Genomic DNA, 27,742 nt, shown 5'->3' with positions numbered 1-27,742 from the left:
TCTCTCTCTCTCTCTCTCTCTCTCTCTCTCTCTCTCTCTCTCTCTCTCTCTCTCTCTCTCTCTCTCTCTCTCTCTCTCTCTCTCTCTCTCTCTCTCTCTCTCTCTGTCTCTCTCTGTCTCTCTCCCTCCCTCTCTATCCTCTCAATGATCTCATCAGTTCTTAAACAACCATCTCTATATACAAAAACTCTCTCTGTAGCCACAGTGCCATGTTACCAGCTATCTGCAGGACTTCTACATTTGGGTGTCTTACAGTCATCTCACATGTCCAAGTAAGATATACTTTATCCCTTTAAACTTACCCGTCCTCCAAATTCTCTTATTTAAATAAGGTTACCACACAGGTCTGCAACCACTGAGTCAGCCTTGTCTCTTCAGTCTCCCTCATCCCCTAAATCCTTAGTTACCAGGTGCTACTGCTTTTTACCGCCACAGCACCTCTTGCACTGATCCCTCTCTCTATGCATGCCATCTCCACTCTATTTCTGGCCCTCATTATCGCTCATCTGGAATATTAGCAAAGCTTTGCCCTTGGCTTCTCTGCTCCATCTCTCACCTATCAGTCCACCCAGCTGCCAAATTAATATTACATGATGCTTTGAAGTTCAAGAAACTTCTGTGGTTCCTCATTGTTTCCAGGACAAAATACAGACTCCTTACATTGGCATTTAGAGCCCTTCACAGATTATCATCAGAGGCTGCAGCTTTGCCAAATTACTCCAGATTACTTCACACATTTTACATTCGAGCCAAAAGCGCTACTTGGTTTTGCTTTATGTTGGCATTCCTCCCCTTGCCACTTTGCCTGTACAAGTTTTGCCTTGTATCTGCAATACACTCCTCCCCACCCCTCTCCTCTCCTTGCACCTTCAATCCTCAGCCCTACCCTCCACTTCTTTAACTTCTTAGTTTACTTCCTGTAAGACCTATCTCAGGTAGTATCTCCTAAGGGAAGTCTCTGCCGATCCAGTTGTGTCCTCTTCCTACTCAAATTATCTCCAACTATCATCTCTGTGTACAAGTTAAATCACCTGCATCACCCACACCCAGAAAACACAGGACTGGGGGACAAGTTGGGAGACTTTTTCCCCCTTTTATCTTTGTATGACCAACATCTAGCAAGGTAAAATCTGAACTAAAATTACTCTTTTATTCCAAACATCATTTAATACTAAAAATAGGGACTATCATGTGGTGTCTGTTCAATTCATAGCATCCACTAAGCCAGAGTGAATTTTCAGTAACCATGGGATTTCATACTCAGTTGTAGACCAGTCATTAAGAATGTTAGCAGGGTGTTTATATTAAACCAAATAAACTAAATTTGTATTTATTTAACACAGTGACTTTGTTTACATAAAATATTCTCTATATATACAAAAGATACTTCAAACAGTGTCATTGCCATTAATTTTTAAAACTGACCATCAGTTTTAAAAACTAAGCAAAATCTTCATTAAAATTTAAGGAAAAAGGGGTGGCCAGGTGGCTCAGCAAGTAAGAGCACCAGCTCCAGTGTCGGGATGACGTGGATCAAATCCGGGCTCAGATACTCAGCACCACACCCAGAAATAACTGGCCGTGTAACCTTGAGCAAGTTACTTAACCCCTATTGCTTTAAAAAAAAAATTTAAGGAAAATAATTATTCCCATTGAAAAGTTTTGAAAAATTAATGTTTACCTTATAACTGTCCTTTGATCATCCAAAAAGTTCTCTTCTTTAGGCACAGAATTTAGGTGACAAAATATGATTACCATTTACATTTTTATAAAAATCACCTTTCCAACTAAAACTGTAGTCACTTCATAAATAGTAAATTATAATAAAAACCAATCATCACAATACCTCTTTGAAGTAAAGAAATGAAGGGCTTTTCCTAATAGATCTAACTCATACTCACACTAAATAGAATATTCTATACAACTAAAGCATCAAAGAGTTTGCTACCATTGGTAAGGTTGTGGTACACAGTGATGATAAACTATGTAAGAATTAATGAAACATTTCTTTGGAATTTTGCTACCATGGGGAGTTGAAATTTTTTTAAGAATTGGGAGATGAAAGGACATCAAGACTAATAGGAAAGCAGTAAGATCAAAAACGGTGGGGGGAACTACATAAAGAAGACATTGTCAAAGTTAATAAGACCTCTGCACTAGGAATCAGGAGTTCTGGGTTCCAATTGCTATTCTATTACTAACTAATGTGACTTTGGGAAAGCCATTTAACCTCTGAGGGCTACAAGTCTCCAAGTCTATAAGATGGAAATAATCACTTAAGCCCCACCTATCTCACAGAGATATTGAGGTTAAAGTGAGAAAGAGTACAAACATGTTATAAAAAGAAAAAAAAAGCATAGGGGCAACTAGGTGGCTCAGTGAATAGAGCACTGGCCCTGGAGTCAGGAGGCCCTGAGTTCAAATCCAGTCTGACACTTAAAACACTTAACTAGCCATGTGACCTTAGGCAACTCACCTAACGCCAACTGTCCTGCCTCCCCCTCCAAAAAGGAAAAAAAAGCATAAAACAATTTACAAAGGTAAGAACTGCTTCTGCCTTTCTTTGTATCCCCAGAACTCATCACAGTGCCTGGCACAAAGTAGGAACTTAATAAGTACTAGTTGACTGACTGAATCTTACTTGACTATTAGGGTAAAGATGGGTAGCTGAAAAGCTTTTGGAAAAATAACATTCTTCAGGTCCAAAGTCATTATTAGAACACAAATGTGCAGCTAACATTCCAAAATAAATCAATAGCACCAATGAACTGAAAGGCTTTTAAAACAACCTACACTAAGGTCAGCCTCTCAAGGGTCAGCTTTTTCCATTAGCCTCAATCACAGCACTGATACCTAAAGTCACATAAGATGCAAAGCTTCTTGGCTTTCAACACTAACACTGCTTTTGCCTGGTGTAAAATAAATACATAATGCTGAACAGTCAGATCTTAGTGGATTGTTTCTTTTAAAAGCATGTTTACTTCTAATCTGAAGTTAGCTTGCGCATTAACTTCAACACCTGGGGTGAAATCAAAGTGATGACAATGAAATAAAAGTAAAAAGCTTTCAGGTCACCAAGTTTCTTTCTATTCCCAAAATGACAACTCATGTGTACCAGCAGCACTCTTGCTGTGTCAACTACTATTGTGGCTGAAACACATAATAGAAAATAGAGAAAGAGAATAAACACCAGTGGGAAAATAAATTCAAAAAGAGACTGAAAATTCATGGGAAGGAGTAAGATAATGGGAAAATTCTCCACGTGAACTTTAACAAAAATTAAACATGGTACTAATGGAAGACAGGAAGTGTAGTGGGCACATAATCACTACCAAACATTTATTGAATGACTATTCTATATAAGGAGGGCTTTGAGCTATTTACCAGTATTACAAAATTGAGCCCCTGACCTGATAAATCACAAAATGATGTTTTAAATGGTAAAAAGACCAAGTGCATCAATTGACATAATTTTTTTTTGCTTTTTTGGAGGGACAATTGGGATTAAGTGACTTGCCCAAGGTCACACAGCTAGTAAGTATTAAGTGTCTGAGGCCAGGATTTGAACTCAGGTCCTTCTGACTTCAGGGCCAGTGCTCTATTCACCGCGTCACCTAGCCATCCTGGACACACATACACACACAAAATTTACAATGCTTTTATTCTGAAGTAAAAAAAATTTTATCCTATCTCTATTTTTTTATATTAGGATTTTTAAAAATGCACTGTTTCAACTGATACAGGTTGGTCTTTCTAGGAATACATAAATACTAGTTCTTCTAGAGTTAAATGTTGATCTGATAGCAGGCACTTAATTAATATTGATTGATTGAGCAACAGATGAATAATAGAAAGGATAAGAAGTAGAAAAGTTCAAAGGAAGAAGGGATCCAAGAAGTGGTCAAAGGATATGAAAAGTACTAAAAAGAAGAACTGCAAACTAATAATCATATGAAAAATACTCCAAATCACTAGTAATAAGAGACATTCACATTGAAAAAACCCCAAGGTTTCACCTCACACCATGCAAATTGGCAAAGACGAGAATAATTGGTAATAGTCAATGTTGCATGTAAAGAGAGACATGAACACCACTGTGTTATTGTTGGAGCTGTGAATTAGTCGCATTTTTTAAAACATTTTGGAAATTGATCTGGAATTTTGGAAATAAAGTGAATAAAATGATCTTATCCTTTGACCTAGACTCCTCTACCAGGCATGTACTCCAACGAGGTCACTGACAAAAAAGAAAAGCTCCACATACACCAAAACATCTACAGCAGCACTTTTTGTGGTAGCAAAAAAAGTGGAAATAAAGCAGATGTCGATGGATTGAGGAATGGCAAAGCAACTTATGGTACATTAATATAATGGAATAGTACTGTGTTGTAAGAAAGGGTGAGTATGAGCAATACCGAGATGCATGGAAAGACTTAAATGAAGTGATCAAAGTAAATTAAGTAAAGCCAGGAAAACAATATATTCAATGATGCCAGCTATAATTAATTTACTAATTTCTAATTGATATTAGTTACTAATAAATTACTCTTTACTAATTGATTAATGAATTTACTAATGAGAGGATGTTTTCCTTCCTAAACATTAATTCACTTCTTCTGCCTACTCTCTACTTGATTTTATCATAATGAATCTTTTGTTTCTTTGATTTTGCTAGACCATTGATGTGCTTTATCGTCTCAGTTTTTCAATGTGTAAATATTTTTTAAAAAATTAAAACAAAGCAAAAGAAAATTCCCCCATGTTCTTATTTAGTCATACTAACAAGAAAACACACATTTTATTTCTTAATCTTTCATTGCTAGTGAAAGTATTTAATATTCTTCAATTTGGCAAATTTGCATACTAAATAATCTTCAGATTCTTCTGAAGGAATGATTCAAACTTTTCCCTTTATTGAACGTTCAATTATTGTCTTTAATGCTTAAGCTCATGTTTGGAGTATTTTTTCATTTCCAAGTACCAAATGATCATTCCTCTTTGAAATGTCATAATTCATTTTTCCTTTGCTATATTATAAATACAGAATAATCTTGTGATAATCACAATCTAAGTGATTTTTCCTTGAAATATGAAAGTTTTTTAATCTTGTGGACTGCAAAATTTATATATTAATATATAGTTCTAAAGTTTGATAAGGACATGTATTGGTGAGTTACACTTGGGTTTTCTTTTGTTGTTACGTGGATTTCCTTAGTTTCTACTTTGCCAACAGCTTCCAATATATATTATCACAATTTCTTATATAACTTCTTGAAGTACAATATTCACATTTTCTTTTTTTATGATTTTGGAAAGATCCATAGTTCTTAAATTCCTTTCAATTTCATTATTCTTGGTTTATAACAGTCTTGTACATTCTATTTTTTTTCAAATTTGTTTTATTCATTTTCCTTCATCTCTGTATTTTTGCATTATACTTATTATTCTATTTTTGAATAGAGTTATGGAGCAGGTCTCTAAATTTTCTTCTAAATTCTATAATCTATAATTTATCTATCTATCTATCTATATATATATACATATATATATAATTAGATTTACGTAATTCTTCCTTAGAAGCTCTAGTTTTGGTCCTCATTTAACTAGTACTATCATTTACTCATAGGATCATATATCTAAAGCTGGAAGGACCACTAGAGTCCATCAAATCTAATGATCTTATTTTTTATGTGGGGAAATTGAGACCCAGAGAGATTAAGCAACTTGTTGAAGTTCACAGAGGTAATAAATAATGAAACTGAGATCTGACCCATGTCCTCTGATTCCAAATTCAGCAACCTTTTCCATTGTACCACACTGACTCCCCACTTGCTGTGAAGTACTTTTTCACAGCCATTTGAGTTGGCTCATTTCCTCAAATGTTTCATTTATTTATCTTCCTCGGCCAGTATACAGCTGTCACTATCAATCACTCTGATGACTTTTCTGTGGTGTACTTATTACAATGTATGACTTACCACTACTTCCTTCCCTCCTATAGGCCCACTGTTGTTGTACCTTTTCCCAAGACATTACTGTCCATTCTTTGTGTTTTCTTGGACCAGTGGGGATGAGATCTAGAGTTCTAAAGTAATGAGAAGGACTAAGGACCTTTGCAAAAGTGAAATAGAGAAACATGATCAAAACAACTACAGAAGCAATAAGCAAAACTAAAAGCTGTTGTGTTTTTTTAACGAGAAAATTATTTTTTAAAAAACTAGGTAACTTGATCAAAAATAAGAATGAAAAATCAAATTACAAAAATAAAAATTAACAGTTTTGCAACAGTCATAATAAAGAGAATTATCAGAAACTATTATAAAATTTTTACGACAATGATACTGAGAATTCAAGTAGTTGGGCCTGTTGTCCACCTTTCTCAGTCATTCTTTTGAATTCAATCCTCCTAACTGAAAGGGGAAGCGAAATAAATAATAGACTGAGAGGGTACCAGGATCAGAGGAAGGCTCTTTTTAAGCACAGGAAAAGATATGGTTGTCTTTGTAGGCAGGAGTGGGGGAATTCAGAAGAAGAGGAAGATACTGAATATAAAAGATTAGGTATTCTTTGCTGTGTAACACTATGCAAACATCTAAATTCTATCCCTTTTTTTTCATCCACACTACCTAGAAAATTAAAAGGTTTTTTTTTCCAGAGCATGCAAACAAAAGCTTATAATAATCATGTATTCTTTCAATTGACTAAATAAAAAAATTAAAATTTTTCCCATGCCTAAAACTTTCATCCTCACAAAAGTAACTGTCCAATTAAAAATGAAGACAAATGAGAAATTCATAGAATATGCCTCTGCAAGATCAATAGAATAAAGTGTTGAATTTAAAGGAAATAACACACAAAAGCAGCAAAATCAAAAGGAAAGGTCTATTTCATAATTGAAATCCATTGAATTCAAAGTTTACATATAAAAAGGACATGACAGGAATAGTGCTAGAGTACCTAATTTAATGATACTAGATTGCTGGAGTTTATTCAGTTTATAAGTACAAGTGATGAACAATTTTAATAAGTGAATTCTTGATAGCATCAGTAAAAAGTCTTTGGATTGCTTTAGGCTAGACTTATCAGAATCACAACATACCGTGAAACTGTTGTTGACATTTTTTGTGCTTGATTCAGCTACACTGGCATCCGAGAGGTCAACTTCATCAAATATTAGAGACTGTAAATGAAAAAGAAAACAAACACATTACATAGAAATCTGAAAAGAGATACCATTAGCTACCTTTGTGTTACAATATCATTGCTATCACTGCTACTTAAGGAATGAGGAAGAAGATGTAGGAAAAGTTGCTCTGTAGATCTGACTCAGTAATTTCTCTTTGAAAGAATTCCTAAGAATAAAATCATCAGTAAGTAACCAACAAAGTGCAATTATCATCCACAAACTTATAATGCTTAAAAAAAACACCCTTATCTCTAGACTCTATTCTGGAATGGAAATGACTTTGCTATTTGGATGTTTTAATAGAATTTTAATAGAGTTCATCAATATGTGTATCTCCTCCAACAGTATAAACCCATGCCTTCTATAATTTTTTTTAAAAAGAGAGGAAAATCAAATTACAAAAATAAAAATAACAGCTTTACAACAGAGACAAAATAAAGAGAATTATCAAATACTATTATAAATAATCATATGACAGTGAAACTGAGAATTCACTAGTTGGGCCTATTGGGCCTATGCAATAAGCCTTGTCCACACTCCCCTGTATATCTTTCACCTGGCTATGGGAAAATCACAGGCACTGAGCTTGAAGAAATCCACTATTCTGTCAAGCAATCCTAATGGCATGGAAAACTAAATATATACTTACAGTTTATCTTTTCAATACTAGTGTTTCATTGCTATTGCCATATGTCAAGATGTGGAACACTACTCTCTCTGAAGAACTTAAGTATCAGAAAGAGAACAAGAGAGAGGTATATGGTAGGTGTAAGCTTCTGCAATAACCAACAAGAAACTACAGATAAAATGGGGGTGGGGAGGTGTGGAGGTAGCAGAGGGTGGGTGGATAAAGGGTGTCATCAAGGAATTGTAAAGCAGGGAGAAAATATGGGTTGGTCATATGACAAGAGTGAAAGTTGAGAAGTAGATAACCAGAATGCTTCAGTGGTACCATTTGGATGTGATAAGGAAGCAAAGAAGGTCTACAGTAAACTGACTAGCCATCTTTGGGGAGTAAATGTACACGAATTGCACAGGATGGGAAGGTATGGATGTAGTAACAATCTACATTGTTGGAGGGAAGTCTCAAATCAACAAGATCAGAGATCTTTTGGAGTATATACTTAAATACTTATTTAAACAAAATGTTTCAGTGGTTAAAAAAAAAAACAAATCAAATTTTCAATGCTAAAAATGGAACAAGAGGGGTGGCGAGATGGCACAGTAATTAGAGCACCGGCCCTGGAGTCAGGAAGACCTGAGTTCAAATCTGGCCTCAGACACTTGGCGTACTTACTAGCCGTGTGACTTTGGGAAGTCATTTAACCGCAATAGCCCTCCAAAGAGCAAAAAAATAAATAAATAAAAACAAAAATATAACAAGAAAATCCAATAAATAATAGGTAACATTAATACAGCACTTTAAGGTTTGCAAATCACTTTATAGATATTATCTCATTTAATCTTGACAACAACCCTGTAAAATAGGTGCTCTTATTATCCCCATTTTAAGGATGAGGAAACTGAGGCTGAAAGAAACTAAGTAACTTAACTGGGGTCACAAAGCTAGCAAGTGTTTGAGATGATAGTCAAATTCATTTCTGTCTTCCTGACTCTGATTCCAGTGCTCTATCTAACTTTGCCTATCTTCCTCTCATCCATTCCCACTCTCTATACAGTTTAATTCTTATAAAATCACAGGATTTTTTAGTTAAAAGGGACATTAAAGGTCATCCAGTCCAACCATTTAGCTAATAAATGAACATCTATACTAGCCCTAAAAAGTAATCATCCAACATCTACATGAACAAGAAACTATCTTGTGAGCCAGTTCAATCCATTTTTGGTCAATTCTTATTATAAAACATTTTCTTATTTTGAATTGAACTCTTTCTACAGATAATGTCCATTTAATGGCATAAGTTCTTTTCTCTAGGGAGTTGTTACTCAGAATAACTATTATCCTTATTTCATATGATACCTTTTCAAATATTTGAAGACAAATATGTGTCTTCCCCAATCTTCTCTTATCACAAGATCATAGTTTCAGAGTTGGGAGTACTTCCAGAGGTCACTTAGTCCAACTCCTCATCTTACAAATGAGGAAACTGAGATGGAGAGAGATGGTTTGATTTGTCTAAGATCACACAGGTAGTAAGTGGAAGAACCTGAATTTGAACCCCAGTCTGTTGATTCCAAATGCAGGGTTCTTTCTACTGACTACAGTTACATAATTTTATTTATCTGGGGCTCAATCCTGAGACTAAGCCCAACTGAGATAGATTCAACAGACTTTATGGCATGGTTGATTGTTCCATAACCATTCCAGATCACTTTCCCTGGATCTCCTCCAGCAAACAGTGACCCTCTGAAAATGTGGCAACTACAACTAAATACAATACTCCAGGCTAGAGACAATGAGTCTCAAGTACAATAGGAATTTCACTTCATTTGATGCAAACATCTCTTTCCATTAATGCTTCCAAATACCATGTTTACTTTTTTTTCACAATTTATCTAATTATGACTCAATTTGCAAAATGAGATGCTACATTCTTTGGATATATGGAGAAGAGAAAACTCTCCTTTCAACAATGTCTTCCCACAGGAAAATACAAAACTTTCCTTCAAGGGAACTTGATGTCTGATAAATGTTTCAGTGAAAACAAGTTTAACTTATATTAATAAAGTTTTCAACAATAATTAATCACATGGTCACCTAGTTTTCATTTAACCTCTTGTTCCTTGAGACAAATAAAGTCTCACAATTTTTTTTCCAAACAAATTACATTTGATCATTACCAGCATTTGGGATATCAATTATAAGTCTTTAGTAGAAAGCTATCTCTTCCTTTACCGAGTAACACTCCAAAGAATTATTGTAATATGGAGACAATCTTTTGTTCTGAAAAGTTATGCTAGTGGAACATAAGTGCAGGCAAGTCCTATATCAAGATGAAAAGGCTTTAGGCATGGTCCCAGAAAAAGACTAAATCTGTTTTCAGACAGCCTGTTTAATCATGTACAGAGAAACTCTTAAATTTTTCAACTTAGTGATGAATTATTTGACCACAGCAACCAATGAAACAAAGAAAAATATAAAACTGCCCTCATTCTTATACAGACCACTTTTCTTCCTGTGAAGATAATGGCAGAGAAGCAGAAATAACAACACAGTTTGTTAAGGATAACAAGACAGTTTTCAAATCTATAAACATTACCTTAGTTGTTGGTACTTTAAATGTGAGATTGTTGTACAGTGACCAATAAACAAATAAAAAAAAAACTGAGTCATGTCAATATTGACATTTTTGCTAAAAATGAAATCAAAAGACAAGAGGAAGTTACAATTAAATGGAAGGATGATTCATTTTTTTCTTCTTAGAAAGGCAAATGAAGTTAGCAGAGTTGGTTTTATCATGTGTTCAAATGCAACAAGAAACATTTTATATTTATTTTATTTATTATATTTTAAACATTTTGGTCATCTTGTACTGCAGTGTTGAAGATAAATATTTACCCAAAAAGGCAAAAGCAAAGACAAAATTTCCTTGAAGATAATTGTGTTCCTACCTGTTGCAGAGAGTGAAGAGGTCAAGAATTAAAAGAAATTCTATAGAGGATTCAACCCTCTGAATTAAATCAAACTAGATTGTAATGCTTTTAATGCTTGGTTACTTCAGTGGAAAGGTGGGCACAGAGTAGAGTAAAATTGTCATCAGAAAATATGGTTTAGGTATAATAAATGAGTATGGTTAATGAATGTAGACTATACAGAAGTCTTGTGTCTATATATCATGATTCCTTTCTTTGAGAAGCAAATTGGGAAGCACAGGGTATGGCAAGAATCAGAAATATCAACAAATTAAACTAATTATAGTTTTGTAAAAATGAAATGGCTCGTTACCAGAGGACTAGTCATTTCAGGATTAGCAGGCTTTGGAGAATCAGACTGCCAATGTGGCAGAGATAAAAATTGCATTCAATACAAAATTAGAAAATAACTTTTTAAAAAGTTATGTTGCACAACTGAGGTACCTCCAACCTGTTAAAGGAAGCTATTGAGAAATGGGAGACTGGTTTGAAAAAAAAGATATTGACATACTCTAACACAATTTCCTAAAGAACTTTAAATGATATAAAGCAATTGCAACAAAAAGATCTCCACACTGCCTCAGGTAGAAAACACTTGATGTTCTTGGTGAGCAGATGGACGGTGCCAAAAACTGCACTACTTTAGAATAAGAACCCCTTTGTAAGACATTACAGGCTAGAGTATTATGGAAAATTATGAGTGACATTGCTTCATAAAACAATCAGGTACAGTAGAGGGAAAAGCAAGTTTACTGAAAGCTTGGCAAAATACCCAACTTAACCAGATCATTCTAAGGTTACTGAGAGATGAAACAATTTATTTCACAACATGATTAATATGGAAATGTTTTACATGATTGCACATACATAGATTATACCAAATTGCTTACCATTTTAGAGAGGGAGGGAGAGAAGGGAGTGTTGTGAGGGAGGGAAGGAGAAAATTTGGAACTCAAAATCTTATAAAAATGAATGTTAAAAATTGTTTTTACATTTAATTGGAAAAAATAACATATTACCAAAGGAAAAAAAATTAAGATAAAATGAAGAAGGAAGGAAAGAGATAAGAAAAGTTGGGTATATGTCAAGATTTCCATATGTCAAGCACCTCTGATTTTGTGAGGAAAACCACTCCCTTCACCAACAAAGATCATAACCCCTGTATATCTTAGTGTTTTGCAGGGTAATCCAAGGCTCTTAGGATTTAAATGGTTTGCCCAAGGAAATAGAGCAAGCAAGTACATAGGTGGGGCTAGAAATTAGTTCTGCCTGATCCCAAACCTATTACAAATTCTTTTTTCCTCAATGAAAAAAGGAATCATTGGAGTTTGGACTTTTATATCAAAGTTCCTCATATGCCATATGTGGAAATAGAAAAAACACTAAAGAAAATGACAGCAAGAACAGATGCAATAGACTAAGTGTATACAGAGAAGATCCGTGCTAGGGGCGATGGAATTTTAAGGGCACCTGAGGAATAGAATTCTGAAGATATCTGGAAGAAGGGAGAATAACAAAGGCTTGGGGGGAAAAAACACGTTTTATTATTCCTGAAAAAACAGCAACCAAGAAAATTTTAAGAGAGAGAGAGAGAGAGAGAGAGAGAGAGAGAGAGAGAGAGAGAGAGAGAGAGAGAGAGAGAGAGAGGACATAGATATACACACATATACGCTTGCCAAAGTTGTTTATTTACCATCACAAAATTTGTATGACACAGAGCACAGATGGAATGGGGATTCTCTCTAGACTGCTGAGATCTTCCAGATTCTCCTTTGTGTAGATGATATCATACTGTTTGTATCTAGCCCATGGAGCTTCCTGAATGAGAGACATAACAGCTCAAGACAGGAGATGAGGAGGACCTACTGTCCACAATGTGATATGTAATAGGATAGATATCCCATAGAAACATCCTCTTAGATGGATACTTGTGAAAAGAGAATGAGCCTGGGTCCATTCCTGAGCAGGAAAAGGAGAATAAACCAGATTGTACTTGTGAAATTGTGCATGATTTTTAATGACTCCAAGCTTCTCCCTGAAACAAATCTCCATTCTTTTAACATCAATATTCTTCTGGTGACATTAACATGGCATATTACACTCTTGGAAGAATTTAGGTGTGTATGGTCACACAGAGAAAGAAAAAGATACATAACTGCGATATATTAGAATATGGAATTATACAAAAGCAACAGAAAGGATACATATGTATGTATGTATATATCGGTATAGATATAGATACAGCAACCATGTAGCAAAAATCGATTGACAGCTCTCATTCTCATTTATTAGCTATCAATTGTCAAGAGATCTAGAGAAAGATTACAGAACCCCAGGGAGCTTCCCCTCTCAAGAATTTATGGGAAGATGTGGATGAAAGTTGTACCATATAGATAATGATCTTCTCCATTGGTGGAAATATCTATATTGTTGAGATCACAGATCAATCAAAATATTTAAGTATGTGATTTCTTACGCATTGTCCCAAACTAGAAGTACATTGTTAATGGGCTACTTATATTTTATTGATGAATAAACGAAGACCCTAAATATTCTTCCTTCTGCTTTTGAATAGCATTGCCTATTGTATCAACAGCACAAATAACCATAGTAATGATTAACTGCTAGTAGCAAGAGATTTCTCACACTGCATACTGAGAAGCACAAGAATACTAGTTTTACAGGCCTATTTGACAACTGACAGAAGATTAAATCTTAGATTCTGTCAAGTATTTTCTAATGAGTTTTAACTCAATTTAAAGCTAAAGTTTGACTTCCCCATCATCAGTCTATGTCTATTTGTGGTTCATAAAATATAAAGAATTAAGAAAATTAGAAAAGAATTAAAACATAGACACAAACCTCAAATTTGTTTTCATAGTGACTAAGCTAATCTTTGTTTTGCACAGAAATAAAGTTAAGCTCTAATTTAATTTATATAATAAAAATGGAATTACATTGAATGCTTATTATAAAACTAGCCTTAAGGTACAAATTTGTGGGACTAACTTGTTTGGCAGAAGTTGACTTCTGGCAAGATCATCTTCATATTCTGATCACTAATTTCATCCCCATACACCTTGTATGGGGCAGAGCTGAGGAAAGGCAATACTAATTGAATTTATGCTTAACTCATTCCAAAGGAAACAGTGTTATAATAAATTTCTAAGGGAAAAAAATTAAACTTATTTTCACAAATAACCATGCTTACTTTCCAGAGATTTGCCACTAGCTTCATAACTTCTTACCTTTGAGTCCTTGGCATAATAAAGTGTGCGACCTCGAAGTTTGAAATAACGTTTCTTCCACCTTTGAAAGGAGCTGGTCTGCTTCAAGAGTAATCCTTCCTTAATACTCGTCTGGGTATGTAAACAAAACAATAAAATTGAAATGATGAATACCACCACATGAGTATTTTATCCAATAAGACATATTATTATTCTGTTTCAAATGGTTCGTTCCTACAGTGTTGCTGGGAACATTTTTAAAGCATTTCACTCTACTAGTCATAGCTACTTCAGTGTATATACATACACATAGTATACACACATATATAGATAGTATATACTTAGTATATATGCATATTTTGTCTTCCCTAATAAAATGTAAGCTTCTTTAGGGCAGATTGTATTTTATTTTTCTTTTCCTTTAGATCTTCAGTTCCTATCTGGTACACAGCAGGTACTTAACAAATGCTTGTTGATTGATTGACTGATTGATTGGTGGGCTTAAGTCACTCAACTATAAAGTATCAAAACCTGCCTTCAAATCCAGGATTCTTACTAATACCAAATCTGGATGAACAACATACAATTTGGTGAATTCAAGATCCTAAAAAGATTAGTGAATTAATGAATTGTACAACATAGATTCAGAGCTAGAAGGAACATTAGAAGCCACCTAATTCAACCTCATCATTTTACAGATGAGGAAATTAAGCCATAGTGAGGGTAAGGGACTTACCAAGGCCATCCATTTAGTGGCAAAGTTAGGATTCAAACACATAGATGCTCTCTGACTCCAGAACCAGAGTTCTTTCTACCTCAACACACCCACTAGAGTGTATGTGAGTCTGCGTATCAATCTGTAGCTACATCCTACTTTAATACTTCTATCAATGAAGTCATAAGATCATGAAAACTAAAAGAGACCTTAAAAATTATTTAGACTTTCTAAAACCATGTTTTTAGTTTTCTAATTTAATTTTTTCACTAATTTTATTTTTTTTTCACCAATTACATATAAAAACAATTAACATTCTTTTTCTTTGATTTTTGAGTTCCAGAATCTCTCCCTCCCCCTCCCATTAAGATAGTAAGCAATTTGATATAGATTATAAATGTACAGTCATGCAAAACGTATTTCCATGTTAGTCATGTTGTGAAAGAAAACATGAATAAAAAGACCCCCAAGAAAAATAAGGAAAGTAAAGAACAGCATTCAGACTCTATCAGTTCTTTCTCTGGAGATGGATAGCATAAAACCATCATTTTACAGATGAGGAAACAGAGGCCAGAGTAGTTAATTATCTTGCTGAAGTCATGCAAGTGGTACACAGTGATGAGAATTTAAATCCAATTCTGTCTCACCCAATTTGGTGTTAATATTCTATAACAATAATGTCAATAAAGTCAGAAAGGGAGTGTTTGTTCACATCTTAAGATGACATAAAGTTGGAAGGCAGAGGAAGCATGCTGAATCAGGATTCAAAAAGACGTCAATATGCTAGAAAGGGAGCCAAAACTAATACGATGAAATGGAACACAGACAAATAGAAAATCCTACAGTTAGCTTAAAAACTCAAACGCCAAATTACAGAGTAAGGGAGATGTGATATGGGTATAATTTGACTGAAAAGGACCTGATGGCCTCAAGTGACTAGTTCATTATGCTATATAAGCATTAGAGATAATGAATCAACCATAAAAAGTGGTGGCTAAAAATGCTAATGTTATCCTAGGTCACACTAATAGAAGAAAAGTAATTTGATTCTCACCATATGGATTATAATACATAGATTACAGCAAAAAAAACTTACGGGGGGGGGGGGGATGAGGAAGAGAGTCTACTCATTTTAAGTTTTGCCATAGTAGGATATCATCTAAATTGTGATCCAACTTGCCTGATTTTGCTTTCTGTAAACTGGTGTCAATTTACATGTGAGGATTTTTAAACACAAGAAAACAATCCCAGGTCCAATGTTCCTTTACTCAAGGATCTTCCAGACCATGCAGTTCTCCTAGGTTAGTCAAAGTTCAGGCCCCAAATATCTCCCCAGTTAACATTTGCATCACTTATGCCCTTACATTCTGACATTTTTCTATGCTGATTTCGAAGAATCAACCGGTCAAGTATTTATTATGGGTTCCAAACTGGCTCTGGGGAAATAAAAATAAAGAATCAAACAATCCCTACCAGGAAATTATCAAAATCACAACCCATATAAGTTGCTGCCTGTCTGAAAATGCTTCTTTCACCCAACACAGGTACATTGTGGATTCCAAGGAATGTGTGATTACAAATGAGGGCCCCTTTCCCTTTGAAAGCACCAGACTACACATTGTTAAAATTTAACAAAGAAAAGGGGATTTTTTAATTATTAAAAATTTATTAGTTTGAAACTTTAAAGAACATTTTCTTCAGTTCATGTGCAATTCTATAAAATATGCTAAATATTCTAAAACATGAAAATATAAGCTGATTTGAGAAAAAATGGGCATCTCACAATTAACTTAAAAATTATCTGTCATTTTACTATATTCTTTGCAAGATCTTGTGGGAAAACTCCTTGGCAAGGAATCCAAGGACCTAAGTTCCACTAAACTCTACTACTGATTGCATAATTTTGGATAAGCCACTTCATCTATTGGGCCTCAGTTTTCTCATCTGTAAAACAAGGAGAATGGAATGAATATCCCCTAAAGTTCCTTCCAGATTAAAAAAACAAACAAACCTATGATTCTAGGCATTTATAGTCTGTTTGAATACTGACTTCCATTTCAAATTGGGGATGCATTTATATAAGGAGGAAAAATGCCCCCAACACATAATAAAGTAATACTTTAAAAGGCTAAAAAAAAATTCATAATATATTTAAAAGTAAAACAATTTAATATAAAAAAATTGCTATGAAATTCAAGACAAGTTACACGAAATTAAAGCAAAGTAGCTATAGCAGGTCTGGGGGGGGGGGGGCAGTATTTTTATTATCTGATTGTTAAAATGTCCAAAACATAACTTTTAAAAAAAGAACATACCAAATTGAAAAATAACTTCATTTTTATCAAACCCCTCCATCATGAGTAGTTATTCTATAGAAAAAAGATTGTATAGTTCTCTTGGGCTACTGGGATTTTGTTTTGTCACATACTGAAAACCACATTTTAAAGTTTAAGTGATTGAATGAAAGAGAGAGAGAGAGAGAGAGAGAGAGAGAGAGAGAGAGAGAGATTGAGAGAGAGAGGGAGGGAGAGGGAGGGAGGGAGGGAGAGCAAGAGACAGAGACAGAGACAGAAGCAGGAGAAACACCAAAACAATGAATGAATCAAGTTTTAACCTAAAGAATCTATTCTAAAGTAAGCAGAACAAGGAGAATATTGTACACAATAACACCAACATTATGCAATGACCATCTTTCATTAACTTAGCTCTTCTCACCAATACAATGACCTAAGGCAATTCCAAAAGACTTATGATGAAAAATACTATCCACATCCAGAGAAAAAACTATGGTGTCTGAATGCAGATCGAAGTATACTATTTTCTCTTTTATTTTCCTTTTTCTTTCTCGAGGTTTTTCCCTTTTGTTCTAACTCTTCTTTCACAACATGACTAATATGGAAATATATTGAATATAATTATACACATATAGCCTATATCAGATTGCATGCTGTCTTAGGGAAGGAGATGGAAACATTTAGAATTCAAAATCTCATAAAAGTGAATCTTGTAAACTAAAAGTAAATAGATGAATGAATGAATTAAAAAAAAACCTATTCTGTAACAAACAAAAAAGATCATAGAATTGTGTATTTCAAGGTAGAAGGTACCTTAGCAGCTGTTATCTTAAGCCCTCCATTTTACAGAGGAGAAATTGATTCCTGGAAGTGACTTGTCCAAGGTCATATAAGGAGTAACCAGCAGAGCTAAGATTTTAAGTCAGATCTTCTGGAGGCAGTATAGGATAGTGGAATGGGCCCTGAACTTCAAGTCAGGAGGACCTAGGTCCACTGCTTATTTTCTGGATGACTTTGGGCAAGTCATTTAACCTTTTTGGACCTCAGTTTCCTTATCTGTAAAATGAAGGGAGTTAGACTCTATAGCCCTAAGGTCCCTTCCAGCTCTAAGTCAAGAATCCTATGATTTTATCTACTACACCATATATATCACTAAAGGAGTATGATGTTTTTATAACTCTGAGTACTCTAGTAATACACAGTAGAATGTCCCCCTGTTTATTATACTTGTGATAAAAAATACGTGTACTCACTGGTTAACTTGTATGATAGGTTATTTTTCAATCCAAAAATTGACAAATCAATGATATTCAAAATAAAAGACAAGAGACACAAATAATCCTAAGAAGAAAGAGAGGTAAAGAGATCTAAATGACAAACTTTTCCCTCAGAATCACTTTTCCTTGTTTTTAAGTTCTGGTGTTCATTGTGAGGAACAAGAAGGGAAAGAGAAAAAAAGGGAGAGTATTTGTAGGAAAACCACATTTTATTGGCACGAGTCCTCCAAAAGATAGAGAAATACTACAAAGTAATGACAATGCACTTTTAGTATCTCTGATAAAAAAGCAAAAATGTTTTTTTTAAATATTTGTAATTTAAGAACAATAATTAAGAATGTCCATTTTAACTAAAAGGGAAACCAGGTGGTACAGTGGATAGAGTGTTGGTTCTGGAGTCAGGAAGACCTGAGATCAAATTCTGCCTCAGATACTTACTAGCTATATGACCCAGGGCAAGTCACTTAACCCTGTTTGCCTCAGTTTCCTCATCTGCAAAATGAGTTGTAGAAGGAAATGGCAAATCACTTTGGTATCTTTGCCAAGAAATCCCAAGTGGGGCAACAAAAGGTCACACATGACTGAAACAACACAACAACATTTAAACTAAAATACCATGTTAATAATAGTGAATTTCATATGTTTATTTTTCTATTTTTTAACAAAACAAATATGAGTTTTAGCATCTCTTGGAAACAAATTATATCTCTAGAAATTTTAAATAACAGTTTATTGCAGTATTTGGATAAGCAGGATAATTGCAAGGCATTTGCTACATATATGTCAAATGTGTACAGATAACTACATAGATTATACAGATATACAGATTTCTTTAAAGACAGAACAACAGAAAATATCCTGTTCATGCACTCTCTGATCATTAATATCCAGTAAGCTCTAAAACAGAGAGATACATGCTTGATAAAAATGTTTGCCACTGTTTGAGAGAAGCTCTAGAGGACAATTCAAGTTAAACAAGAATCCCTTAAGATGGTGAAGTTCTCCAGGTGATCCTCTTTGTGGATGGCATTATACTGATTGCATCAAACGTGAGAACGCTATAGAGTCTCCTAAATAAACCGTGTAAACACTCAAAGCCACCCAATATCATTACTCTTCATTTATTTTATGCCTGTGAAGGATAGAATACTATAGTCTCTGAAGAACTGAAATGAGTATCACCCTGAGTGCAACAGAAAGGTACATGGCATGGTGGGTGTACATAGCCTAAACATATTACAAACTGAAGCACATTTATTCTGATTATTACAAGATACCTATCATTATTGAGGTACAGTTATATGCCTTTCCCACAGTCTATTTTATTAGGATTACTGATGATTTAAATATAAGTGTAACCAAAGTGCCAAAGTTCATTGGTATGGGAGTCTTCTCATTGGTGAAAATCAATGCCTTGTGCCTGCATGAGAGGCCGGGAAGATTTGGTGAAAGCAGCAGAGAGGAGAGCATTAATCTCTTCTACTCTCTTCAAGTCTTTGGTCCTGTTTCAAGTCTCTTTGGGCTCTGTAGTCACTTCTAGTTCTTTTGGCTTCCACCTTTGAGAGAGAAGATGGAAGATGCCAACCCTACTTCAGATTGCTGAAGGAAAAGACTCTGAGAAGGTGCTCCATAATAGAAGCTGTCTGTCTCCATCATGAACCTTTTCCCAGCTTTCTACACTAGGGACTCTGGGGAACTCCTCCTTGGGTGAGGTCTATGGCTCTTTCTCTTGATCAAGCTGAGTTACCTAGTTACAAATGGCAGAGCTCCTTCACTCTTGTATTATCGTGTGTGAGTGTGTGTGTTCTCCTATGTATAATGCTACTGAATGGTATATATGGATTTTTTTTTATACTTCCTATGTACGTTCATTATAGAACTTGTATTTGGTGGTGAGGGAATTAAGCCTTGAATATAAAGCTTGGAGTTCTGCTTTCTCCCATTAATGAAGCAATGATCAGAAATTAGCTTCAACCTGAAAACCATATCCCCTAGACTAACAATATTTAAGAGAGCAGATAGATATAATTCTATACGGGTTTCTCCTATCTGAGGAGAGCACAGGGGCTAAGCTTCCAGCCCTAATCTCTTACTTTCCCTCCTAGCAGGAATTAAAGTCTCTTGGAGAAATGTGGTCAGAAAAGGGACTAGACATGCCTATTCTGCCTCTTTAGAGTCACACAAAGATATATCCATGCAACACATGAAGAACAAGTCCTCACTGTGTAAGAAAATGGTGAATATGATAGAATCCTCCATTTTTATGCCATAGAAGTGAAAAGAAAAAGAAAACAAGGAAAAGAATAGTAAACCTGAAATTCCAACTTTTCAAAATTTGAAATGCTAAAGATTCAGTGAACAGAATGAATTACTAATTAGTGATTTAATATACCAATGAATCCTGAAGTAAAGACTCTTTTAGATTTCTTAAGTTTAGTTTGCTTTTGATAAGACCTATGATTTCATCAGTATAAGGCATGCCTAGTAAAAAAAAAAAACAACTAGGTACAGACTGGAACTGAGAAATTAGGTGACGCATATTCTATATGTAATAAAAGCAAAGACTCAAACCCAGATCTTCCAACCCTAAAAGCCAGCTCTCTACCACTGTACCACACTGCCTCTAAAGTTTGGTTATTATGAAAAAAAGAACAGTATAGCAACAAAAGGCAAAGCACTAATAATTTTAAAAGATTTTGCACAAATTTAACTAATAGGACAAGAACTTGCTAGAACGCATATTTATTTACATCAGATAGAGCAAACCTCAGTGAACTTTCAGCAGTTCAAATAACAAAGTTCTACTAAACAAAATTCTTTTCAATATTAAGATTACAAATGCTAAAGAAATGAGAAAGTCAGTTTGACAGACTGGTAAGATTATTCTTTCATCACAAAAGAAGCTAAATTATAAAAGTCTAACTGAAGGAATGCCAGAAATTTCATAAATTTAATCTGATATAACAACATTGGCTAAGACTGTAGTGTGGCATAGAGCTATCCAAGGTACTGAGAAGAAAACAAATTTTAGACAAGACATAGTCTCTACACTTTTGGATCATATAGTCTAATGGTAAAATGGTAAGTAAACAGAAAATTACAAAAGAAAATAATACATAGCCAGCCATAATCCCTCTCAGAACACAGTTTCTACCCTCAACGAGCTTACATTCTAATGGGAAATACAATACAATAAAACTGAATATGAATGATATATATATATATAGTGTAAATGGAAAGTACATCTCAGAGGAAATGCATTTAGCATTAGTGGTCAGGGCTGAGAGACTTCAAAAGGTTTCTTGAAGACGGTGTGATTTTATCTGAGACTTAAAGAATGCTGAAGGGACAGCTAGATGGTACAGTGGGGTGGCTAGGTAGTGCAATGAGTAAAGCGCCGGCCCCAGGAGTCAGGAGGACTGGAATTCGGTTCCAGCCTCAGACACTTAACACCCACACAAAAAAACTAGCTGTGTAATCTTGGGCAAGTTACTTAACCCCAATTGCCCTCCAAAAAGCAAAAAATAAAAAAATAAAGAATGCTGAAGTTTGTGTGAGGAACAAGCTGTGTCTCTCTTCAACATTTTATTTAAGAGATTGTGGTTCTTCACAAGCTGATTTTATCATAAATGTTCTTTCTGCTCTTTTCAGCAACCAAACTGTTCACCTACAAAAGGGACAGTACCTTGCATTTGGAATGAGCTCTCTCTTTATCTTCAGCTCTTATAATTCCTTCCTTAAAGAATAGTCTAGGGTCGGCTAGGTGGTACAGTGAATAGAGCACTGGCCCTGGAGTCAGGAGGACCTGAGTTCAAATCCGGCCTCAGACATTTAACACAAAAACTATCTGTGTGACCTTGGGCAAGTCACTTAACCCCAACTGCCGTCCCAAAAAAGGGGCAAAAAAAGAATAGTCTAGGAGCCATTTATTAAATATGCCCTGCCCTGATCTCCTCTACCCACCCAGTTGTTAGTGCACTCTGCCTCTAGAACTCACTTTGTTTAACTTTGTAAATAACTTGTATTCCCTTTACATATTATATGTCTCTAAAAAAATATAAGCTGCTTCTGGATAGAAAATGTTTCACTTTTTCTTTTGTGTCCCAATCTCTTAGAACAATGCTAAATACATATTAAATACTTAACATATGCTGAGTTGAACTGCCTGTTGGCTGGGGCACCTAGAACAGAACATAATTTTCCAAAAGTGATCAGATCAGTGAAGAATATATTGCACATTCTCAATACTAAATTTGCCATTAATGCAACTTAAGAGCATATTTTTTTTTCATACCTGTTGCAGCAAGCACCCCAGCATGCCCAGGGTGGCTTCTGACATGGATTCTTAGATCTGCTTTTCTAAAGGAAAGCAACTCAAAATGGGTTAACAATCTTGCTTTAATCAATCAAACATATTTACCTAGTTCCGGGGAAAAAGTCAGCACCCCGAACTTCAGAGTATACAGACAGAAGTTACAAGCAGAAGTTACAAGAAGACAGAGAAACATATCAGCAGACAGGCCTCCAACTGTCTGACCATTACATCCATACCTAGTCACAATTACCAGAGAGGGAAGCATCAACATCTGGGTTTTCAAAGCCGGAGGGCTCAACTGCTGCCCAGAATCTCATCTGGTCAAATCACACAACACTTCTCAAAGGGAGCCCCCCAAACACAATCTCACATCAGGGTATATATAGCCTTCTCCTGGCTCAAAGAATGTCACAACCCTCTTGACCCACTGCTCAATCACAGAGCACCAAGGTGTGGGCATTCCAGAAAACCAAGCCTCCCACCACAGGCTCTAGGTGCACTTAAGCCTATCAAAGGGCCTAGGGGCAGGGAAGATTTTAAATTCCCATTCCCATAACAACACCTACACCACACTGCTGATCCACACTGAGCTTGCCATCCACTAAAGCCCCTAAATGATTAATCTAGTCAGGTTTCTTCTAGCCTGTTCTTAAAAATATGAATAACAATTCAGGACAATAAGAAAAAGTATGAATGACTTTGGTGGGGAAGGGCGCGTAGATCTCATAGACAGCTAAAAGAAAAAGATACCAAGAAAACAGAACTGATCTTATTGGGGGGAAAAAGTCAGTAAGCATTACTTCTTATCATGACATGAAACCCACAAAACAACTCTCTTAGACTGATTTGAGGAAAAGAAAATTTCATTTCTTTATCTTATTTAGATTCTAATTCCTAGAGCCAGTGACTATATAATCAAATTTGTAGTGAACAACGCTTATTACCATCAGAATACTTACAAATTGTTGATGTGTGGATTCATATTAGGCTCCACATTAGGATTTTGGGTCAAATTAGGTATGCCAGGATTCTTCTGCAGTTACTGTAATTGTCCAGGTATTATTTCTGAATTGAATACAAAAAACTGTCTTCCAGACATGAAAAAGCAGGAAGATGGGAGATGAAATGTTATGTATGAGGAGTAGCAGGTAGGTAAGTCTGGCTGGACCAGAGAGGGCATAAAGGGGGAGTAAAGTGAAACAAATCCAGAAAGGCTGGCCTTTATTATGATTATGATTATGATGATATGGCCTGACTATGAAAAACTAGAAATCTCCAAAGAGAGGAGATTATATTTTCTCCTAGAGGGAAAAAGGAGAAAATGAAGCTGTTTGCGTAGGGGAATGGCATGTTCAGGCTTTAGGAAATTCTTGGAAACTGCAGAGGATATCCTGGAGAGGACTTGAGGCTGGGAAGGCAATAAATAGGACACTGTAATCATTCAGAGAAGATGTAATATAGGAGGTAATGAGAGTTGAACTAGTATCCTAGCTGCCTGCCTTTGGGTAACTCAAAATGTAATTAAGAAGACATTTCACAGATAAACATAGTAAATGGAGAAAAATTCCAGAGTAACATTAATGCAATGAAAGTAGAAATAATCAATGCACACAGGCAGAGACAGTCATAAAGGATCTGTTAAATGATTTCTACATGTAAGACATTGTGCTACATACTGGGGAAATAAATACAAAAGAGCAAGACAATCTCTGCCCTAGAGGGGCTAACTTAAACAGCATCCTGAGGTACACTTACATGGAGTGGAAGTGGCATGGTTTGGAGCTGGTTACCAGGAGGTAAGAGAGGGCCCAGTTTCTTGCAAAATGTAGTGAATCCTCTCCTATTAGAGCTCAGAGAAGTTGCAGGAATAGAGTTGAAAGTACCAGTGGAGAGGAGGTGGGGATCATGGGGGGTGGAGGAAGCATGGTTTTGAGCTGGTGGTCAGGAAGTGAGGCAAAGGCCTGGCCACATGCAAGACAGGTGAATGGTGGGTGGCTGGCATCTCAGAGTAGGAAGCTGCCTCCCAGGTCACATTATCATGATCCCCTCCATGAAGCATAAAGCTCTTTTGCTATATCCCCACCCCCACCACCAAAGAAGCAATCTAAATTACCTACCACTTTAAGATGATAAAGATTGACCTCTCAAAGCAAGTCAAGTCAAATCTAGTCAAGGAGCTTATGAAGTAAGTGCCTTCTCTGTTCCAGGCACTGTACTAAGCCTATGCTTATAGGACACTAAAAGCAGCCCTTTTAATTTTTGACAAGCTCTAACTGTTAGCAAGTACTTAATAAGCAATTAAGAACAAACAAGTCTTTATTATACATAGAGCATTCCTTTTAAATGAGCTTACCTCATATAACAGAACAATAAAGTTTGGCCTTTAAGAATAGGCTTTGATATAAATCTTTGTCTTGGTACAATTTATAAAATTGTTATGGACCTGCTAAGGTGTATCTCCTCTTCATAGGTAAAGAGCCAAAGAAAGCTGACGCTGAGCTGGGGTTTTGTGGTTTATGCTGCCCCAGTCTGGCACTGAGAAAAAGCTGCAAGGATTCATGGATGTGATAAATCATCTTTATCCAGTAAACATGCCTTTTGAAATGGCACAATACAGTGGTCAGAAGTCTTTCTCTCATGACCACATTTCAGTAAAATGAGTTCTAAATTTCAATAAATTCCATAAGGTAAAAAAACAATGTTGCTTTAAAAAAATTTTAAGTTAGAAGCAGACAGCAAGAATAAGGAAGTAGACTGAATGCTGTACTAATGTGAATAAAATTCAGCATTCCCTACAGGATTTTGCCACACTAGATAGATCCTATGAAGGGTATCTAGGGGAACACTTGGACAAGGATCACACAAGATGAGAAAGGATAGATGAATTGGGATTTATACAAATAAAGTCAATAGCCATCACCAGTGAGATCATAAAACAATGGCAGCATGAGCAGATGACCCAGACTACATTGGCAACAAACTATGAAAATAAGCATACACAGACTTTAGTGTTTTAACCAAGCAAAACACCATAATATTAATGTGATTCATATCTGACATATAATTTTTATCGTGTAAGGTGGTAATTATACATCAATCATAAGAAGTTAATATAAATGTCTATAATTAATATTACTTTTACATAGCTAAACCCAAATAAGTAGTTTTGCTTTTCTCACTTTGTTAATTTTCCAGTATTTATTACCATTATCAATGTCAATAATTTTCAAAATGATAAATATTGGAGATATAGGAAAAATTGGAACATTAATGAATTGTTGGTGGAGTTGTAAACTGATCCAACCATTCTGGAGATCAATTTGGAACTATGCCCAAAGGGCTATAAAACTGTGCATACCCTTTGATCCAGAAATACCACTTCTAGGTCCGTATCCCAAAAAAATGTCATAAAAAATGGAAAATGACTCACATGTACAAAAATGTTTATAACAGTTCTTTTTGTGGTGTAAAAGAATTGGAAATTGAAGGGATGCCCATCAGATAGGGAATGGCTAAACAAGCTATGGTATATGAATGTAATGGACTACTAAGAAATGTTGAGCAGTCAGATTTCAGAAAAACCTTGGAAAGACTTCCATAAACTGCTGCTGAATGAAGTGAGCAGAGCCAGGAGAACACAGTCACATTGTGTAATGACCAACTTTGATAGTCTTAGCTCAGCAATACAATGATCTAAGACAATTCCAAAAGACTCATGATGGAAAATGCTATCTACATCCAAAGAAAGAACTAGGGAGTCTGAATGCAGATTGACGCCTACTATTTTCTCTCTCTCTTTTTTTTTCTTTCTCATGGTTTTTCCTTTTTGTTTTGATTCTTCTTTCACAGCATGACTAACATGTAAATATGACTGAACACATATAGCCTCTGTCAGATTGCTTGCCATCTTGGGGAGGAGAAGAAGAGAGGCAGAAAAAAAATTAGAACTCAAAATCTTATGAAAGTGAATGTTTAAAACTAAAAAAAAAAGTTTTACTTTATACTATTTACCAGTTAATCACTCACTATAATCATCAACATATATTCAAAGAAAAAGGCTTTGAATCTTATTTCCTAAAGGTTGAGGTTCCTTTGTTTCAACAGAGTTCTCCTCATGCTTCACAGATAATTTCCTGAGGGCTTTGTCCATTTCCCCCAATTACACCAGAGCTTTTCTGTGCTTTTTCCTGTTCCCCAACTCGAAGAGTTCTTGTTTCCTCCCCTGAACCTCTACTGGAGTCACATTTTGGGACCATTAGACTGTAGGATATGTGTCCAGAGGGCAAAAGGGTCATTGCCAGGGTAACCCAGTGTAAAGGAAAGGCAATCTTGGAGTAAAGGTACTAGAAGTGAGGGGTAAGGAGGGTACCAGATAAGGCCTCTTTGCAGGAAGCAGAATTTGAGAAGAGTCTTGAAGGAAGTCAGAGAAGCAGAAGGCAAGGAGGACGAAGGAGAACACTCAGGCATGGGATATAAGTAGTAAAAGGCAGACTGTGTATAGTATGGGAAGAACACTGTGGAGGTCATTGTCAGGGGATTACATAGAATGTGCGGTGGCGAGCTGAGTCATGGATGTGAATGGTTGTTTGAATACTGCCTTTCCCAACTTGAATTTTAACTCTTCAAAGCCAAGGACCCTATTTTTGCGCTTCTTTGTATCCCCAGAATTTAGCGTAGTTTGGCATATAGTAAGTGTTTAATAATTGCTTGCTGACTACCAAGAATTATTCTCCAGCCATATTTCTCCTGCCCTCTACTTGTGCTGGATATAATTTATATTAAATGCTTAGTAAACTTTAAGCACTTAGTTCTTGTCAGTTATTATTACTAAGGGTTAAGAGATGGAAATGGGAAGGTACCAGCTTAAGCACTCTCCCACCACTCTTAACCCAGTACAGCCATGTCCCCTAAAAGGGGAAAATTAAAGCACAGTTTCCTTCAGGGTAGGTCATAATCTATATTAGAATTTCAGGGCTAGGAAAATATTTGTTCACCCCCTACAAAATTTCTCTCTCCTTGCTTCTTGTTCAGTCATTTCAGCTTCGTGTCCCCATTTGCAGTTTTCTTGGAAAGATACTGGAGTGGTTTACCATTTCCTTCTCCAGCTCATTTTACAGATGAGGAAACTGAGGCT

General features: G+C 35.5%; 1 protein-coding gene across 9 annotated transcripts in view; it reads right to left on the bottom strand.

The window, feature by feature from the left end:
- Positions 1 to 27,742, bottom strand: part of DGKH (diacylglycerol kinase eta) — a 239,064-nt gene that overhangs the window by 126,699 nt on the left and 84,623 nt on the right. For all 9 annotated transcript variants that reach the window (XM_069068656.1, XM_069068661.1, XM_069068662.1 and 6 more), the window contains 2 exons: positions 14,029 to 14,139; positions 7,100 to 7,180 (listed from right to left, as the gene is read on the bottom strand). In XM_069068656.1, coding sequence (XP_068924757.1) covers positions 7,100 to 7,180; positions 14,029 to 14,139 — 192 coding nt within the window. The remainder of the gene's footprint in view (positions 1 to 7,099; positions 7,181 to 14,028; positions 14,140 to 27,742) is intronic.

Source organism: Petaurus breviceps, unplaced genomic scaffold (assembly GCF_028583685.1).
Source record: "Petaurus breviceps papuanus isolate PSGF00001 unplaced genomic scaffold, PetGlider_PUasm1.0 90769, whole genome shotgun sequence".
Classification (NCBI taxonomy): Eukaryota; Metazoa; Chordata; class Mammalia; order Diprotodontia; family Petauridae; genus Petaurus; species Petaurus breviceps.
The sequence above is the reverse complement of the archived record's forward strand: the minus strand, read 5'-3'. Positions and strand labels throughout refer to the sequence as shown.